Source organism: Tetrao urogallus (genome assembly GCF_951394365.1).
Source record: "Tetrao urogallus genome assembly, chromosome: 3".
In the NCBI taxonomy this organism is placed as follows: domain Eukaryota; kingdom Metazoa; phylum Chordata; class Aves; order Galliformes; family Phasianidae; genus Tetrao; species Tetrao urogallus.
This window is the reverse complement of record NC_136815.1, coordinates 32,134,236-32,153,202: the sequence shown is the minus strand read 5'-3', so window position 1 is coordinate 32,153,202 and position 18,967 is coordinate 32,134,236. Positions and strand designations below refer to the sequence as shown.

At 39.6% G+C, this 18,967-nt stretch overlaps 1 protein-coding gene across 6 annotated transcripts in view; it reads left to right on the top strand.

Annotated features, from left to right (window-relative positions):
• Positions 1-18,967, top strand: part of SULF1 (sulfatase 1) — a gene marked incomplete at both ends in the record, with an annotated part of 64,952 nt that overhangs the window by 18,226 nt on the left and 27,759 nt on the right. For 3 of the 6 annotated variants that reach the window (XM_079533790.1, XM_079533792.1, XM_079533791.1), the window contains 6 exons: positions 1,182-1,351; positions 12,154-12,304; positions 13,658-13,833; positions 14,634-14,762; positions 15,027-15,083; positions 16,051-16,180. In XM_079533790.1, the coding sequence (XP_079389916.1) occupies positions 1,182-1,351; positions 12,154-12,304; positions 13,658-13,833; positions 14,634-14,762; positions 15,027-15,083; positions 16,051-16,180 (813 nt within the window). The remainder of the gene's footprint in view (positions 1-1,181; positions 1,352-12,153; positions 12,305-13,657; positions 13,834-14,633; positions 14,763-15,026; positions 15,084-16,050; positions 16,181-18,967) is intronic. The other 3 variants (XM_079533795.1, XM_079533794.1, XM_079533793.1) reach the window with 3 other exon arrangements.

Sequence of the window (18,967 nt, the reverse complement as noted above, 5' to 3'; positions counted from 1 at the left end):
GGAAATAGGAGGGGAGAGGATGCTTTGGGAGAGAAGTCATACAGACATTTCATTCCAGCAGGCCACAAAACCAAAAATTATCAGAACCCCAGAGCCCTGCTATCATTACCTATTTTGCAAACCAAAACCAAAACCGGTCACTGGCTGCCACTTCCATGCCCTTGCAGGGACTGTAACAGCCAGGGCCAGAGCCTTTGCTCCAAGTGTGCCCCAGGAGAGGATCAGGGGGCAGGGAGCAGGCGAGCAGGGAGGTCACAGCTGGCTGCCTTGTCCGAGCACCGACATGCGACACAGACCTTGTCCCTCGGGCTCTGCTTTTGCAGCTGTTTGGGGCCGTGAATCCACAACATATGATTAGTCATGCCTGGAAGTGCTTGAAATTACAAACATTGTCTCAGCACTTTCTCAATGAAGCTCACACTAGACCTCCAGGCCAACAATGAATGCTTCAAGGTGGCAGGTGGTTTAATTTAAGTTTTCATCTTTTTTTCTTACTTCCATTTCCTCCCTTCCCCTTGTATGCTTCCATTTGCCACCTTGGCTGTGGGTTAAGCCAGTTTATTAGCAAGTCACAACCTTAATCTCAGCAGCTGTGCTGCTTAAGTTATACAATTAAAAGAGCAGAGCCTGCAGGAATTCAACTGCTCCCTGCATTTGTGTTTGCACTTTCTCTGATAAAGGTTTTTGTAATATGTTGCTTATTGTAGCTTGTCCCAGTTTGTACATACACAAAAGTGTACTCTAAACAAGGAGCACGCAAGAAATTTAGGTGTGAGTAGAAAACCAATGAAAGGGTGAATGATTTCATGCAGTTGGGAGCTACTACTTTGTGAAACTATTTTGTTTATCAAAGTCAAGAAACATACTTTTGTCTGTATAGTCTGTCATTTTAAAGGTGGCTTAGCATTATATTACAAAATCTGTTTGTCATATTGAATGCATTCTATTGTATCTGATTTGCAAAATACAGTCTCATTTTACGTGGTATTGCCTACTTAAGAAAGTAATTACTGCTCAGTCTCCCCTATGCTCTTAGAGTCACACATCTCTGTGACGGGATGTTTTTGCTTCCTGATCTGCCCTTTAATGAGGACTTGAAAATAAAATAATAACGTGACAGTATGGGATCTAATTGATCATTCACTTTGTAACTTTTGCTTTACATTAATCATGTGTTACAGGACTACTTCACAGACCTAATCACTAATGAGAGCATTAATTACTTCAGAATGTCCAAGAGGATATATCCTCATAGGCCCATAATGATGGTCATCAGCCACGCTGCGCCTCATGGCCCCGAGGATTCAGCCCCGCAGTTCTCAGAGCTGTACCCCAACGCTTCGCAGCATATGTAAGTGACAGTCACAGGCTGCCTGCCTGGGTATGGAGACATTGCATGAACAGAGAATGAAAGTATAGGAAACCTGCAGCAAGCAGCAGATGTTTGCTTGTTGCTTTGGCCATGTCTGCGCCTTCTGGGAAGGAGACTGACAGCTCTGACCATTATTAAAACAGAGAGAAGCTCTTTTCCTCCTGGGAAGTTGTGAGAGATTAAAAGGTCAGTATTTGGCTTTGTAAGGGCAGCTTCTTACAATACCCTGAAAATATGTAGACACAGGTCAGGATCTGTTGGAAAGATATTACTTCCTTAGCATTCCTCTAAGATATGCGCTTCCTGGGCTCAAACTTGCTGAATGCACTGAGAGTAAAAACACGCTTTTGTAGTTTTCAAGTGCACCAGATTTGTTTATAGACTAGCTACTGGCAGGTTCCCAAAACAGCCTATCAGACTGGATTTTTAAATAACATGTTTAATCTTTCCTGGTGATTATACTATAATAATAATAATAGTAAAAAGCCTTCTTTGCTTTGTTTCCAGAACTAAGGTCAACTCCAGGTAAAAAGCTGAGGCTAATGTTCAATTCCACAACTTACTTTATATTGTCAGTATTCCGGGTCCTTTTTCTCACAGTGAGGTGTTGGAGAACCTTTTCTGTCTACTGTGAGCATGTGGACTGCCCTTATTATTCATGATTAAACGCAGTGTTTGTGCTCTTTCAACACAGAAACCAAAGAAAATAAATATTTTAGCCAGACGATGCATTGATCTAACCTCTGAAAATGAAGAGGAATCAGCTTTATCTCATGGTGGCAAAGCCCATTAGTTCATACATTGTATTTTGAATGCTGAAGTGGCTCACATGCAAGGATGTTGTTTGTTGTTACATTAACTGGTTTAAAATTGCAAGGAGTAGGAGTTACTGCATAAGCTGCGTTCATAAACTGGTCACTGTTGAGGTCAAAAAGACAATTTGGGGGATTTTTTGACCTCTTAACTGTCCGCTGCTGTCTAGAGATGCCACTTTCCCTGATCTTACTTTCTTAGCTCTACTTTCCTGATCCTATGTTCTCAGTATTACCACATTCCTGAGAGTAGATTCTGCAGGTAGTGCAAAGCAGCCAGTCATGTTTTGGAGTTACTTTGATAATCGGTGTAATTCATACCTGTGTATAGAAGTGATAAGATTGATACTTTCGTTTGTAAATATTTGCTTGAAAGGGCAGCTGGTTCTTTAGTAATCAATCCATAAAATTATTATCAATCTGTAATGTTCTAAAGATAAAGCAGGACTTAAAAACATGAAAACTGTCATATTGGGTTGTATGAAAGAACTTTTTCAGTATACCGTATTAAGTGCTCCAGCCGAAGGCAGCAGGGAATGCTTAGGAAAAAAAAGAAAAATGAGATTCTTTCTTCCTATTTTTGCAGCTTCTGAAAACCATCCATGAGGTGAAGCATCCAGATCACTGCTTCCCATCCTCTTTGTACCAGTCTGATCTCTGTTTGATCTATGGTGGCAGCTCCACCATCGTCTGGTGGCCAGTTCTGCGGTTCCACCCCATGCTGCAGGGACAAAGCAGTGCCTTTTCAGCTCTTTCAAACCTGGGGCTTGTTCATGCCTCTATGTGTTCCCTGCATCCTATGAGGCATAATGAATATTCACTATCTCAAATTTAAAAGAGTCCTCCCATGTCTTCTTTCAGTCACCTCTTTTCATAGCAAGAGAATTATAATCTATTTGTTCTTGTTCTGTTCAACAGATTGTTGGCCATTTCATGGCACAGATTGCTGCCCTCAGGCAAGCCATCCTCTTTGCTGGGAGACAATCCATCATAAAGAAGAGTTGGATTCAAACTGTTTCCACTTAGCAGTGGGGACCAGGGCTGGAAGAAAAGCACATCATTGTATCTCACCCTACATCTCCTGAGGTCATGCAGCTCATTTTAGACTCTGTGGTAGCTGTCTTCTGATAAAAGAGTGCTTGTATAAACTTGCATCAGTTTATCATGCTCTTGGAACTCTCTGTTGCTTGGTGTTTTCAGCCTGCTTTTTTATAGCTTCTCCCAGTCTCCAAAAGTTTAGCGACCACTTCCACTTTATTAGAAGTCACACATCACCTCAAAAGATGAACTAAAGGTCCTAGCTGTGTTTTCTCAGACTTAGTCTCATCCGAGTACCTGTTTAAATTGCTTTTTATTTGCGTGGACTCCTGGAGGCTAGATATGTTGTTCTGCTGGGCTATTTGTGAAACAGCCCAAAATATGAGAATCAGCTGTGCTTCTTGTTATCTTCTGTTGTTGCTGGTTTCTTGGCAGCCTTCTTGCAAATAATTTCTTTTCTAGCAACCTCAAGAGAGACTTGCTGGGTTGCTTTTTGTTTTTTATTGTACTGACTGGCAGCGTGTTAGAATTCAGTCTGCAGCCCAAAAAAGGAGACAAATCAAAGGTAAAAGGTTAATTTGGGTGGCTAAAGATACCAAATAATTGTTTTTTTTCTGCCAAAAACATTAGCAATATGCTCTAAAAGATATAAGGAGTTCACACAGACGTACTCAGTGCTCCCTATGAAAACAACAGGAGAACAATAAAATCCTTCCTGCCAAGGTTTGTGTAATTTGAACGTTTAACCCTTAGGTTTTCTTCCTTGGTGGTCAAGTACCATTTGCATCTTTTTTTTTTTTTTTTTTTTTTTTTTTCCTGACCTTGGGTGACAGCCATCTGACCTTGGATTTTGTTTTTAAAAATGTAGTTGCTATATCATGTTACTGTAACGCCTACCTCCAACAAAGAAGGGAAACCAGGTCAAAAGCTGCTTGCTGGCTTTACAAACTGAGATGGAAGGTTATACCTACAAACCAAGAATTAAGATAGCCTGACAACCACATGTGAGAGGAAGTTTTTCTTAAAAGAACAGTAACTGAAGTAGGCCCTTATATTATTTGACATTTCTTTGTTCGTGAAGGGCCTATCATTTGATTGAACTATTGCCTTTATAAATTAAAACCAAACCAAACAAACAAAAGAAAAAAGTTTGGTTAGAAAATGTTTTCCATTTGCACATATGCAGAGGGGAGTGGCTATGGCAGGAAATATTCCAGTTCAGGGAGAGTTCTGCCCTTAATGCTGGCGTCTGTTGGTCTCTTTTGCCCATACAACAGCACTGAGAAAAGAAAATCAAGTATGTGCAGCAAAGAATAATGCTATGAACAGAAGTAATATGTATGAAAAAAAAATCAAAGCCAAAGGGAAAGGCTTACATACCATCATTACCTTATAGTCCTATCTCCTGCAGTATAAGAGCTGCTCAATAGAGTGGCATACAAAGCCTTACAAGAACAAAAAAAGTAATGATGTGTGCACTGTTTAAACATTAATTTTAGGTGTTCCCTGTTAATTCTCATTGGCTCCACTTTAAGATGAAACATACACTTTATTATACTGAAAGCAACAGGAACTTTCTATTGCTTTTAAGCATCTCTCATCACCCCAAATATCCTGGCTGTACTCACCTCCTATTTCTGACAGTTAAAAATGTTTCTAAAAGTTTCGTTGCTGGCTGCTGTCTACCATAATGAGTACGTTTTCTGAAAAGAATCCATACTAACACATATACTGTAACTATGCACAGAAATGATTGAGGTGGAAACAACTGGTACTGGAGAAGGTGTGTAAGATGAAAGCAGTGTATAGATTTTTTCTGTGGTAATGAACATCATCTGTTGTGTAGCAAAGTTGCTAGACCTTGGAAATACTGTTATTAGATATGATGCTATGGCACAGGAGTTGGCTCTCCAGGTGTCTCTGGCTGCTATTACAGGGCATTCTTGTTTCATCACACAAGTGAGCGGGAAAGCTCTGGCTCAAAGGATGCTCTAATGAAAGTCTGAATTTCTCTGTTATGCTCAGGGCCTGTGGCACTTTAACTTCCCTTTATCTTCCAGGGTGCACCAGTCTTAGGGGAACTGTGAAGCCAACCTAAGCCATTTATAAGCTGTGAAGTAAACAAACATTAGAAGCAGAAGTCTGCAGGAGACAGATTTACTGAAGAATGTAAAAAATGGAAATCTGAAGCACTGCTTGCGAGCTGGCAGAAGGACTGACAATCATAATTTTATGATTACCTGGAAGTAATCCTATTGGCAGGCTAAAGGCCTTAGGAAAAGCAGCTTGAGATGCTATCTGGGATGAGACTAGAAAGCTTCCCAAGACAATGTGAGAAAAGGCAAATGGACAGGCTTTCACTGTTCAAATATATGTAATATGAAAGGTGCTGAACACACAAGCCTAGTCATAACAGTACATTTGCAGCAGTGAAGTATAAACAGCAATGCTGTTGAACTTCTTGATCCTCAAAACAATCTTAATTGTGAATTTGGAGTATAAAATGGGCACACATTCAGGTTGCCCTCCTGCTGCCAGGGATGAATCTCAAACATCTGCTAGCTATGACATTTTTTCTTGTGATATGGACACCCACCAGAGTGGCCTCATACATTTGCAGCAGTAATAAATTTTGACTTGTCAGTGTCTATTGTCAGTGATAGCCTTCAGCCTGCTTGGACTGCTGACTTAGAGATAAGCAATCAGAATCATCTCAAACGTCACTGGAAGTGTGACTTTAAACATGACTAGAATCATAGAATCATGGAACGGCCTGGGTTGAAAAGGACCACAATGATCATCTAGTTTCAACCTGCTAGTTTCACCTACCACCAGACCAGGCTGCCCAGAGCCACATCCAGCCTGGCCTTGAATGCCTGCAGGGATGGGGCATCCACAACCTCCTTGGGCAATTTGTTTCAGTGCGTCACCACCCTCTGTGTGAAAAACTTTCTCCTAATATCTAACCTAAACCTCTCCTGTCTCAGTTTAAAACCATTCCCCCTTGTCCTATCAGAAGAAACATTGTGATTTAGAGATGCAGAAAGATTCTAAATGCACAATTAACAGTATCTCTAAGTGATGCTTCCTAAAATAAAAAGGTGTTATGTTGAATGAGTAACATCTTTTTCTACTTTATTCTGAAATTCAGCAGTATGTTACACTTTAGGAATGAAACTTTCTCAATTCCCATCCCCATGTATAGAAATATTCTTAGTTTTAAAAGATTCCCCTTTTAAAATGCACTCAGAATGGGGAATTTCAACTCCATGTTAATATCAACTATGCCACTGTTTGTAGTTTGTGGTCTAATTTTGACAGAACCTAGACTTCCTGCTTTCCAAGAACAATGTCTAGACCTGTTTTTCAGGTTTGGGCTTCTTCAGGAAGTCTGCATTCACTGCAAATAAAATATTTGCTTCCTTTGATTGCTTACTGTTTTCTTCTGAAGGAGCAGGACTGTTTATGCAATGTTTGTAAGTCACATTTTAAAGAGTAATGTAGGTGCTAATTTTGTACAGAAGCTACTCATTTTTTGCCATCAGTTTTACCATAGGTATTATTTTAAAATGGTGTTTACTTCTATTTTTATTAAATGCAAAATGGTCCCGAGGCACATAAGTACTGTACTATTTTCTCTAACTGGAGGGCTCCCAATCCAAACAGAAAATTAGCCAGGCACTTTTGGGATACAGACCCCTGAGAACTCTGCGGAAGTATTCACAAGCAGCATTTTTGGGCAGTATTTTTGTGGACATAATTTTCTTTTGTTGAATAAAAACAAGAGGGAATTAGGAGGTTGTAAATAGAAGCAAACACCGATTTTTAGTATGAGTGATTTTGAACAAATGTTTCCAGATATTTTTGTTTCTTCCCATATTAATCCACCTGTAGTAGAAGTATATATATAAACGTGACTTAAAAAAAAAAAAAAAATCTTAATTTGTAGTTCCACTCGATTCTGGGAGGTACTAAAACGTGCTGTACTGAACTGTGTTTCTTTTCCACGTAGGCACCACAACTGTATAAACAGCATTAGCCAAGCTGAATCTTCCATTCTTTTCTAAACATGTAAAACAGCTTTTTGGTACTAACAATTTTCAGAAGGCCTTTCTTGCATTTGTTTTGTTGAAAATCACACAAAAGGCCATTCATTTACTAGCAGAAGTTAGCGTGATTCATTTCTGAATGATTTGCTGTGCCAGGATCCCATTTTAATATGTCCTCATATGCAAGCATCCACTACTTTATTTCTTGCATAACCTGAAGTTATTGAGGTACCCTTGAAATGACTATTTTTTCTATTTTGAATTTCAAATTTAAATATACAAGCATAGTAAATGGGTTGTCAGTAAGAGTAATTCAGAGGTGTGAAAGAAAATTCTGATTGTTCATGAAACTGAATGTTTTTCAGACTTCTGGGATTCAGACCATAAAAGTGAATGTCAATGTAATTATTTTTCTCTCAACATAACTTCAGATATCTACTTGAACTGATGCTTATAGATAAATAAATGGTAGATTTCATAATGCATCTTTCTTCAAATAAAGAAGTGCACTAGTGCTTATAAATATTCATTCCTTCCATCACGTGCAGAACATGGTGTTATCACCCTTTGCATCCTACTGCAGTCTAACAGGTAGTAGATAGAGGCTGAATGCAGTTACCATGATGTTAATAAAACAATATACATCCATGCAGAAATATGAAGTGCTTACAGAACTCAAATGACAGAAGTCATCCCTTTTCTGAAGAGATGGTAAACTAATGCTAGAGAAGGCTAATACTAGTTTACGATTTTGCTTTTTTGCAGATGTATACATCAAATGGAATGATTTCTCTGTTTATTTATTCACATAAGTAAATGATCATGAGGTCTCAGGGTGAATTATTTTTCTCATTCTGAGAAAGTCCTTATGAGAAGGAACCTGACTGGTTTCAATATTTGTTTCTGTTAAGCTTTGGGGATTTTTTTGTTGGTTACATTAGCAGTTTAAATTTGAAATCTTACGAATCTGACATCTTCCACTGTTCTGCACACTGCCAGAACAGATCTGTCATGGAGAGCCAAAAAGTCTGTGTGTAGTAAGTTGTGTGGTATGGGTGAACGTAAGTGAGCTGTCTAGATTAGCCCAGGCTACTATAGCCCATGTGAGGGGCAAATACTGTACCTTTCTAATTCAGTAATCTGCTTATTCAATCTTTACCCTTTCTATGGATTTAATGTTCATGTAGTGTATTGTAGGTCATTTTGAACTGACTTACATGAAGGGGTGCACTTTTTCAAGTTATATATTTTTGTGACATGTAAAATAAACTCTCATGCATTTCTTGAGCACACAATCAAAAGTTAAAGAAGTGCTTTTCTATTTGCTGATCTGCTGGCAAGAATGACCTTGAAATCAGACACTGCACCAAAGCAGTGTAGCACCAAAGGCTGACAGGCAGATGAGTGGCAGCTCCTTGACAGACTTGGAGGCCATGGAGAAGCTGAAAATAATGAAGGTACCTAGCACAGTCTTCTGGCCATGGATCAACAAATGGGCTCAAGATAAGATAGCCTCCATGACCAACAAAAGGCTGTAGAAGACATGGCAGATGCTTTCAACCAGATTTTCCCAGTAATGAAGAGTCTCAAATAAATGTAGATGAATGTGCTACTTTACAGCAGTACTTATCAGTACAGAGCAAAGCCTTTCCCAAAAATGGAAGAGTAGAAAGTTTCCCATGATCACTTTCAAAGGCTTCTAACAGCCAAACTTTTAGCTGATATCACCAGCTGCTTCAGGAAAAAAATGTTATGATAAACAGTTATCACTGACACAGAAGGGGTCTGTCTGTTTGGAAATGTTCTCAGACAAGCAGTGTTCTCACCAGAATTCATTTCTGTTTGTTTTAGGGGAAAAAAAAAAAAAAGGTAGACAAATCAGAGGGTGTCAGATCGGACACCTGTCAAGAAGTGCCTTTCACATGGACTTTTGTATGGTACAAAATCCAAGGATGTATAAGGAACGCAGACTGGTTATGGGGCTTCTGAGTTCCTTTCTGCATCTTCCTTATTACACTTTCCCCTCCATTTAGGACCTCTGTCTCACCTCTCCCCATTGGTTCCCAGAGTTAAATAATCTGCAGAATGCCCTGTTGCAAGAATTGTTTGGGAGGAAAATTGTGTTCGCTTTCTGCCTACTGCATTTCTCACCCAGAAAATTCAGAATGCATTTGGAAAGTGTCTGTGAAAGGTTTTAACTGCCCTGCTAAACCCCTGAGTGCTGCTTTTAAAGACTATCCATTAAGTGGAGTAGGCTTCTGACAGTGGGCTGGGAACATGAGACTTGATCCTGCTTCAGCAGCTGGCTCTCCTTCCTGGCACAGCAGAAGGCTGAGCGCGGCTCACAGCCACCTCATCCTTCCTCAGCAGGAGCACTCAGGACGGGAGTCTGCTGAGGAAAAAAGAGAGAAAGAAAAGAAAAAAAGCTTCATTTTGCTGGAAAATGCTGATTAATCAGGACTGAGCACTTTAATGGGAAAATATCTCATTTGACAAACTTCCAAAGAAACAGAGAAAACTGCACTGGAAACACTCTTACTTTCTGTCTTCTTAATACCTGATAGGTGAACAGAGCTCCTAAGACTTGTTTCTTCAAGGTTTAAGGCTCCCTCTGCTACTGTTAGGGGCTAGCTGACAACCTAGAGGGCTGTACCCTTGGGCTCAAGTTCATTAATTTTGCAGTAGTATAAACATTCCTTTTAAAAATGAGATTTCAATGAGAAATGCCAAGATTTTGACTTTCAACCTTGAGTTATAAGAATTTCCAGAAGAAAAGGAGTTCCAGTTTACAACTGTGTTTGTTCAGTTCTCCATACTTCCTAGTCTCAAGGAAGTTTTCACAAATCCTGTGATACCATCGCCTCATTCCTGTTCTCACTTGATGCTGGTGGCTAAGTAGGTCACTCAAAATCAGCTGGTCGTGCTACTTATGTATTACTCAGATGCCACCTAAATTCTCAAAGTGGTCTCCATTTAAAGCATGGAGTCCATTTTTTACTGTGCTTGATTATCAGTGCATTATGCTGTGCAGTCAATTTTTATACTCAGAATACCTGGTTGTATGTTAAATATACTATAGCAAAAACAGTAAGATTATAGAATCATAGAATTGTTAAGGATGGAAAAGACCTCTAAGATCAAGTCCAATCATCAATCTATCACTACCATGCCCACTAAACCACTGGTGTCCAACTCCCTATGTTTATGGTTTAGTTGCTCTTTTTTTTTTTTTTTTAATGTTGTAATTATATATATATATTATTTACTTACATATATCGAAAGATAATTGCATCCACCATTCCATGTCTGTGTACAACACAAAAAAAAGTGAAAGCTAAATGAAGGTGTGATGGAAGGCTTTGGTTGTCAATACACAATCTTCTGATATTGGTCAATGCTACCTCAGCAAGCTGCACATAAATATTTCTGTAGGAAAAAAAAATAGCTTTATGTAATGCACATTGTAAAATTATCACAATGTGAAGACTTATTAACAACGCTTCTACTATAAAGTGAAATTAGAACCATAGGAATCAATTTAAGCTAATAATAAAACAGCATTTTTTCATTCGCAATTTACATTTATTTTTCAAAGGTAATGCTACAATTTATGCATTAAATACTGCAGCATATTATTAGAAATGCAGAAAAATTAAAACTGAGAAACTTCATCAAAAAAAGCAAAGTCTAGATTCTGCAAATGGTAGAGGAGGAAAACAGTCATACGTAGGTCAAAAAATTACAGGATACAGATTTTGTTTAGTTTCAGTTCACCTTTTAGTTGTCTTGTATACTAAAAATGAAAAGAGGATTGATGGAAAACTCCTGTACCATTTACATTTGTGTAGCAATTTTTTTCACATGGTTTTTGATGTACCTTTTCTTCAGAGGTGGTATTTATAGGAAGATATTCCTAACTCTTATTTGCTCTTTTTTAACAATCCAAAAGTTTGTGGTTAGAACACCCCTCTTAAACCTTCCGTTTAATGTTGGTGCAAACTCTTAAAGCAGTATTATTTGATTGAGTAGAACTCTGTGCCATACTCCTCCTCAGCACTAGTATTGGCAGCAGTATTAGTTCAGTCTTGTTAGTTGATGTTACTCTGGCAATGCACTCTGTTTTGTACATCATTTTGGCGTGGGTGGAATTTGCACACCTGCCATATCAAGGGGCATCACTGAGATGTGTCTCAGGTGAAAACCAAGAGCGAGTGATGGAGGCTCAACGTGGATCTGAAGTCAAAAGAACCAGCTGCAACTCTGCCTTGTCTCAGAGCTGACCTTGCACACAGGCAGCCAGCTCTGTGAGGTTATGCTTAGGGTCCTTTCCATGCCTGTATATGCCTTTGGTGATGGGAGAGGAAAAAATTAATGGTTTCACAGCATCTTAAGAACTGATAACTCTGGTGTTGCTGTTCTTATCACTGGCTACTGAAATTCTTTATCTCACAGGAAACTGTAATTCTTGTGAGTTTCTTTTAACTTATATGAAGGTAGTTTTCTCATGGGAAGCATCAAGACAATTTACGTTTGTACTAAGCAGAAGTCATCTTGGATTTCTGACTCTTCATTTTTCTGCTCATCTTTATGGGATGCATCATTCAGACAAATATTACAGGTTCTTTTGACAAATATGTCTTTCTATATCCCAGATAATAACGTGGATCTGCTAGCATTCTTACAGCCTGAAAAAAATCTCAGAAGACAAGTAAAGGACTGGAAGCCACTGAAGTGATGTTTGACATTTTCCATCAGGAATACTAGCTACCACATATAATATGTGATTTAACCATTTGTTGACTGTTGCTGTATTAAACAAGTTCCTACTTTCCTGATGGCTATGATACTGCACAAGTGCTCAGATCCTTTCTCTTTCTCCCAGCACCCCCAGCTATAACTACGCACCAAACATGGATAAGCACTGGATCATGCAGTACACGGGGCCCATGCTGCCTATCCACATGGAGTTCACAAACGTCTTGCAACGCAAGAGACTTCAGACCCTGATGTCAGTTGATGACTCTATGGAAAGAGTGAGTTCAAAAAACTGCTGTGAATACTTCAAAATCATAGAATGGCTTAGGTTAGAAAGAACCTAAAGACCTGCTAGCTTCAACACCTCTGCCATGAGCAGGAACATCATCTACTAAGCCATACTGCCCAAAATTCCATCCAGCCTGGCCTTGAACACTTCTAGGGACGCAGCATCCACAGCTTCCCTGAGCAACCTGTTCCATTGCCTCACTACCTTCATACTAAAGAATGTCCTCCTATCTAATCTAAATCTACACTCTTTCAATTTAGAACTATTATCTCCTATCCTATCACTGCATGCCCTGTAAAAAGAAATTCCTCTCCGGCTTTCTTCTTAGGCCCTATTTCGTCATTCTTACTAGTCAGTAACAAAATTAAGTAAATTCTTTCCTTACCTTCACCAATCACAGCCAGGGGAAAGTTCCTGAGATGCAAAGAATTGCACTACATATTCCCAGACCATATTAATTTTGGTTATATTCTTCTCAGTGTAGTGCCAAACTCCTTCCTTGCATCTTCTAATTGTTGAGTGAGTAAGCTGTTGCTATTTTTTTGTTTGTTTGTTTGTTTTATAATGGAAAAGTCAGTGGGCTAATATAAAGACTTGCATAAACAAAAGATGCATCTCCTTTGTATTCTCATGGATAGATGCAGGTTAGCACATGATAACTTCACACAGTCCCTTCACAGTTAGTCCTTCATCTGAAATTTGGGAATTGGCAAATCACAGCAACTCAGGTGACAGTCTGCTCGTGTTTGCAAAAGTTACACAATGCAGTGTACTGCTAATTATAGGTAATGTGATACATGAACTGTTAGGTGTAGTTTGCATGACTTTTTGTTCAAAATTCAAGCACCATGACCAAAGTTCTTCCCCTAGAGAGATTTCTTCAAACTTTAATAAAAATTTACAGCCTTTTCCCCAGCCCACAACTGTAAGGAATGGGAAAGCTGTAGACTAACACAGTAAATCAAATCTGAACAACATTTACCCTAAAGCTGTAGCTGAGCTTTTTTCCCAAGCTGTGTTTCAGTATACATTCACTTCGGACACACTAATGCAACTACATTAGCAGTACCATATTTTGGTATTATAATTGTCTGGGTTTCCTCTCTTTCCTCAGAGTAAACTCCCCTCTGTGCAATGTGAGGCTGAACTTCTATGGTGAATGTTTTCATCAGCACAGTAGAGACAAGATGTAAAAATGCCCATTCCCAAAATGTCAGTTTCAGTAATTTCATTGATGCCATGCTTGATTCTTTGATTCTAAAATAGTAAAATAATTGTTTTACGTGATTATGCAGAAATCATGTTTTGCCATGTTTAAAGTTTTCCCTGTGCTCTATTTCAGTTATACCAAATGCTTGCAGAAATGGGAGAGCTGGAGAATACTTACATTATTTACACTGCTGACCATGGTTACCATATCGGGCAGTTTGGACTGGTCAAGGGGAAGTCAATGCCATATGACTTTGATATTCGAGTTCCTTTCTTTATTCGTGGGCCAAGTGTAGAGCCAGGATCAGTGTATGTTCTCTTATGTCTTTCGTAAATCTGTTACCTAATATAAATTTTTTCTAAGTACTTGTAATATTATCACTCTGTCTAGCTTCATTTCATAATGGATGCCCTATGACTGCAGAACAATGACTCCTAAAAAGAGTAATGTCTTTCACTTTGTATATTATTAATAAGTTATAATGTAGAGGGGAAAACTGTATAACCTATAACTGCTGTAAGGCTAGGTTTCACAAATCGCAGGGGAAGGGCCCTCAAGATATCATCAAGTCCAACCCCCCTGCTAAAGCAGGTACCCAGGTATTGTAGGTATCCTACAATAGGTCACACAGGTAGGTGTCTAGGTAGGTCTTGAATATCTCCATAGAAGGAGACTCCACAGCCTCTTTGGGCAACCTGTTCTAGTGCTCCATCACCCCTAATGTAAAGAAGGAAGGGTTTGACCTGAAGGTTACTGTAAAGGTTTGGGGTTTGCCTTTGAAAAGTAGACGCTTATCTTTACTGTTCACCTTCTGCAGCAGAATGGCTGGCTATATGCCCTCCTTGTCAAGCAGAAAAGTATCACATGACAATTGCCCCTCTTCCTTTTATTGCACTTAGCTTTTTCTTTCTAATGATGTTCTGCAGTATTGACCCCTTACTCTCACAGTTGTAGCCTTTAAAGAGGGGTTTCTAAACATAGCTCTTGTGTAAAGCTTTACGTCTTCAAATCCCTGGTAAACATTCATTACCTTTCTCATTCTAATTCTGATATGCAAAGACTTCCATATTGAACATATGACACTGTGACCTTTCCTCTTGATTCACAGAGTGCCTCAGATAGTTCTGAATATTGATCTTGCACCAACAATTCTGGATATTGCAGGACTTGACACACCTCCAGATATGGATGGCAAATCTGTCCTAAAGCTTCTAGACTTGGAGAGACCAGGAAATAGGTGAGTCTCAGACTTGAGTTTTTTTTGCCAGTTCAGGAGAAAACACCTAAGTAAATCAACAACAGAGTGGGAAAAGAGATTCAATGAAAATAAACTGTGTCAAGCTTGCAACCACATTTTTCTCATTTGAAAGCCCTCTTAAATAGTATATCTATAAAACTGCAGGTATACATAAGCAGAGGGGTGTGCTTTAAAAAATTAATGGTTAACACTAGCAGTGCTGTATATAGGTGTCAGCAGTAAATATTATTATTTTGCTTTCAGGTTTCGAACAAACAAGAAGACCAAAATCTGGCGTGACACATTCCTGGTGGAAAGAGGGTAATTATTAGGGGTGAGAGAGTTTTGGGAGAGCCTGCCTGGTGGGAACACTCTTTTGTTTTCGTTTTTTGCCCTCTCTTCTTTCCCTTTATGGTCAGAGAAGTTGTAAATTTTGCAAGCAAACTTACAGACCTGACTTGTTTCTTCATTTCCTACCACTGGCTCTGCATACTGCTGTGCTGTGAGGTCCCTTCCCCCTAAGAAGTTTGAAAGCATGTTTTTCTGGCAGCTCTCCTAGCCTATACCTCCTCCTTCTTTAACATTGTACTTGTGACTACTTATGTCATCATCTGACTCATTTCTTTCCAATTCTCTGTTTCATATCCAGCTGTGCAATATCCTTTTATCAACTGATTTTGTATTTTCCACCACAGATTAGAAGCATTCTTCATTTTTGTTCTAACTAAGAAAAGAATTACATGTAAATGAGATTTATGACTATAATACTCTTTTCTCTAATACCTCCTTACTCTCTCACCTTGACAATTCCTGTTGTGAAAATTTTCTCTGTTTAAAAAAGTTCTTAGCGATTTCCTTGTGATATTTTATAGTTTTTCAGATTATGAAAATCTTGTGTGAGTACTACAAAACAGTGCATATTAGATACACTGTGCTGAATGAGTGTGGAAGCCCCATAGTCTCTTCATCAGGGCTTTTCAGCTAGATTTTACTGCTTCACAGTATTGTCCTTTGTGAAAGAACACACATTTATGTGTGAATGGTGCTGAACTGTATCAGATAAACATATTTCAGTAGTCTTTATTTCTCCTTAGGTAACTTCCAGAAAATCAAGTGAGCCTTTTTTTCACAACATGACTTTTTGTCATTAAAGGTCTCCAGCAGAAATGTGGGGATTTTCTTCCTTTGGAGACATTTAGCATCCAATTAGCTTTGTTTTTCCAGTTAAATTCATCATCTCCAGAGTTTGGAAAAATGTATATTAAATATTCAATTTTTTTTTTTAAAGCAAATTTCTTCGCAAGAAAGAGGAAGCTAATAAAAACACTCAGCAATCTAATCAACTGCCAAAATATGAGAGGGTAAAAGAATTATGCCAACAAGCAAGATACCAGACAGCCTGTGAACAGCCAGGACAGGTAAGCGACAGCAATTGTAGTCCTCTGTGTGCCACAAGGAAATACGTATCAAAACAAATTCAGGAATATGTCTTTTGGATCCTTAGCAATCATTGTGCTTTATTATTTATCTAAGCTCCTTTAATGGAAGGGTCCCCTTCCTTGGAAATATTTACTGTATAAGATTACTGTAAAGAATCAGACAGTGATTCATATTCAAATGTCACTTCTTCTTCCTGTAGCCTTAATATTTTCAGCATGATGCTTGATGCTGATACACAGATATAAATGCCTACTCACAAAATAAATGGTGTTGTTGCCTGAGTAGTCCACCAATACCAGCAGCTCTGTGGTGCTTATATGGGAAGTGAACTAAATGGGAGGGCGAGGGGGCATTTTTGTTTGAAGTAGGTTTTAATTAATATTTTTATCAATAATCTTTCTGAGAAGATTGAGTACACCCTCAGTAAGTTTGCAGATGACACAAGTTGGGAAGGAGCGCTGATCCGCATGAGGATAGAAAGGCCCTACAGAGGGATCTGGATAGGTTGGATCTATGCCCCGAGTCCGACTGTATAATGTTTAACAAGGCTAAATGCCTGGTCTTGTACTTGGGTCACAACAACCTAATGCAATGATATAGGCACAGAGAAGAGTGTCTGGAAAGCTGCCCAGCAGAAAAGAACCTGAGTGTGTTAGTTGATGGCCATCTGAATGTGATCCAGCAGTGTGCCCAGGTGGCCAAGAAATCCAGTGACATCCTGGCTTGTGTCAGAAACTGTGGCCAGCAGAAGTAGGTAAGTGGTTGTGCCCCTGTACTTGGCACTGGTGAGGCTGCACCTTGAGTGCTGTATTCAGTTTTGGGCCCCTCACTTCCAGAAAGATATTAAGGTGCTGGAACATGTTCACAGAAGAGCAACAAAGCTGGTGAAGGGACTAGAAGACGAGAAATATGAGGAGCAGCAGAGGGAACTGAGGTTGTTTAATCCAGAAGAGGCTGAGAGGGAGACCTCATTGCTCTCTGCAGCTACCTGAAAGAAGATTGTAGCAAGGTAGGAGTCAGTGCTTTTCCTCAGGTGACAATTGATAGGATGTGAAATGGCTTCATGGTTGCACCTTGGTAGGTTTAGACTGTATAATTAGGAATAATTTCTTCATGGAAAGAATGAAGAAAGCCTTGGAACCATGATTGAGACAGGCTGCCCAGGGAGATGATGGAATTCCCAACCCTGGTGGTATTTAAGAGATCATAGAATCATTAAGGTTGGAAAAGACCACTAAGATCATCTGGTCCAACTGTCAGCCCATCACCACTATGCCCACTAACCCATGGCCCTCAGTGTGACATATCTGTATTTCTTGAACACCTCCACAGACTGTGACTTCACCACTTCCCTGGGCAGCCTGTTCTAATGCTTCAGCACTCTTTCTGAGAAGAAATTTTTCCTAGTATCCAACCTGAATGTGTAGACATGGTGCTAAGGGACATGTTTTAGTGGTGGAACTGGTGGTGCTATGTTGATGGCAGGTTGTGATCAGCTTAAGGGTTTTTTCCAACCTAAATAATTCTATGAAATTAAGAAAAAGTGAGTCACACCCCAAATTTTGTTCATCTGACTCTCAATTAATACTGTATCCATGACAGTGTATGAAGCTGAATTTTCTGGGGATGAATTAGATGGGATGCCTTCCCACTGACTCCATCTCTGAGTAGTGCAGGCAGGGTCCATGGGCACCATCACACCCTTCTGCCTTCCCCCTCATCCCCATCTCTGTACACCTCTCCTGAGGAGTGCAAGGCGATCTCTCCCAGGCAGGCACTCACGCTTTCCCCTCAGATGTTTTCTCAGGCCATTGCAGCCAGCTGTAGGCCTGGCACTGAAATACCGACCTACTGTTTTGAAGGGAGTATAAAGCCTTACTGTGCAGTGCTTGCATCTGCAGCCACCCATGGAGCTTCACCCAGGGCAGGTAGATCCCTGTAAAAGAAACCCAAAGGCACTCTAGAGAGCTTGTGCACTTACAGACATGTTCCTTCCTCACCTTGCTCTTGTCACTCATTAGAGCGTAGTGTTACGGTAAATCTCCGTTAATCCCAGGTTGGATGGGAGTATGTTTTGGCTGGCACATCCGTGGTCCATTTCTCTGCCACAGTTCCCACCTCACACATGCTCCTAAAACTCAGCCACTTTTAAGGGAGTGTGCACAATATCGCAGTCTCACCCAAGGGCAAAGTTTTCAGGAGTTCAAACACTGCCATTGTAAACAGAGATTAAATCTGAAAAACTGAATATTTTTATAAAAACCAGAGTAGATCAGTGGAGTCATTTAGACTGTTAGACGCTAAAATGTTTAGTTTTAAAATACTAAAATATTTTTTTAATTATTTCTTATATTTACTACGTCTTATGCCAAAATCCAGGTTTGTAATAACTTTTCCACATGTGAATAGATGAGGTTAAGTGTCCTGATGAGGTATCACAACTGAAGCAGATGGGAGCATTGCCGCTAACCCAGCTCCCAGTCCCCAGTGGCAGACTTGGCTTTATGTCCTGTGCTGGGACTCACCTCTGATCCAAAAGCAGAGGAAGGGGAAGGCACTGAGCTTAGAAAGAGCTGACAAGAGCAGTGGTGCTTGATACCAGCTTTCCCACCTATGGGACTTATAGATGCTGAAGATACCTTGACTTCTCAGAGCCCAGCAGCCAGGCCTTATGGCTGAGTGAAAGACAAGGTGAAAGTGATCTTCTTATGAGAAACTTTCAGTCCTTGCCTTTAGTGCATATGAATTATGTTCCTAAGCAAAGA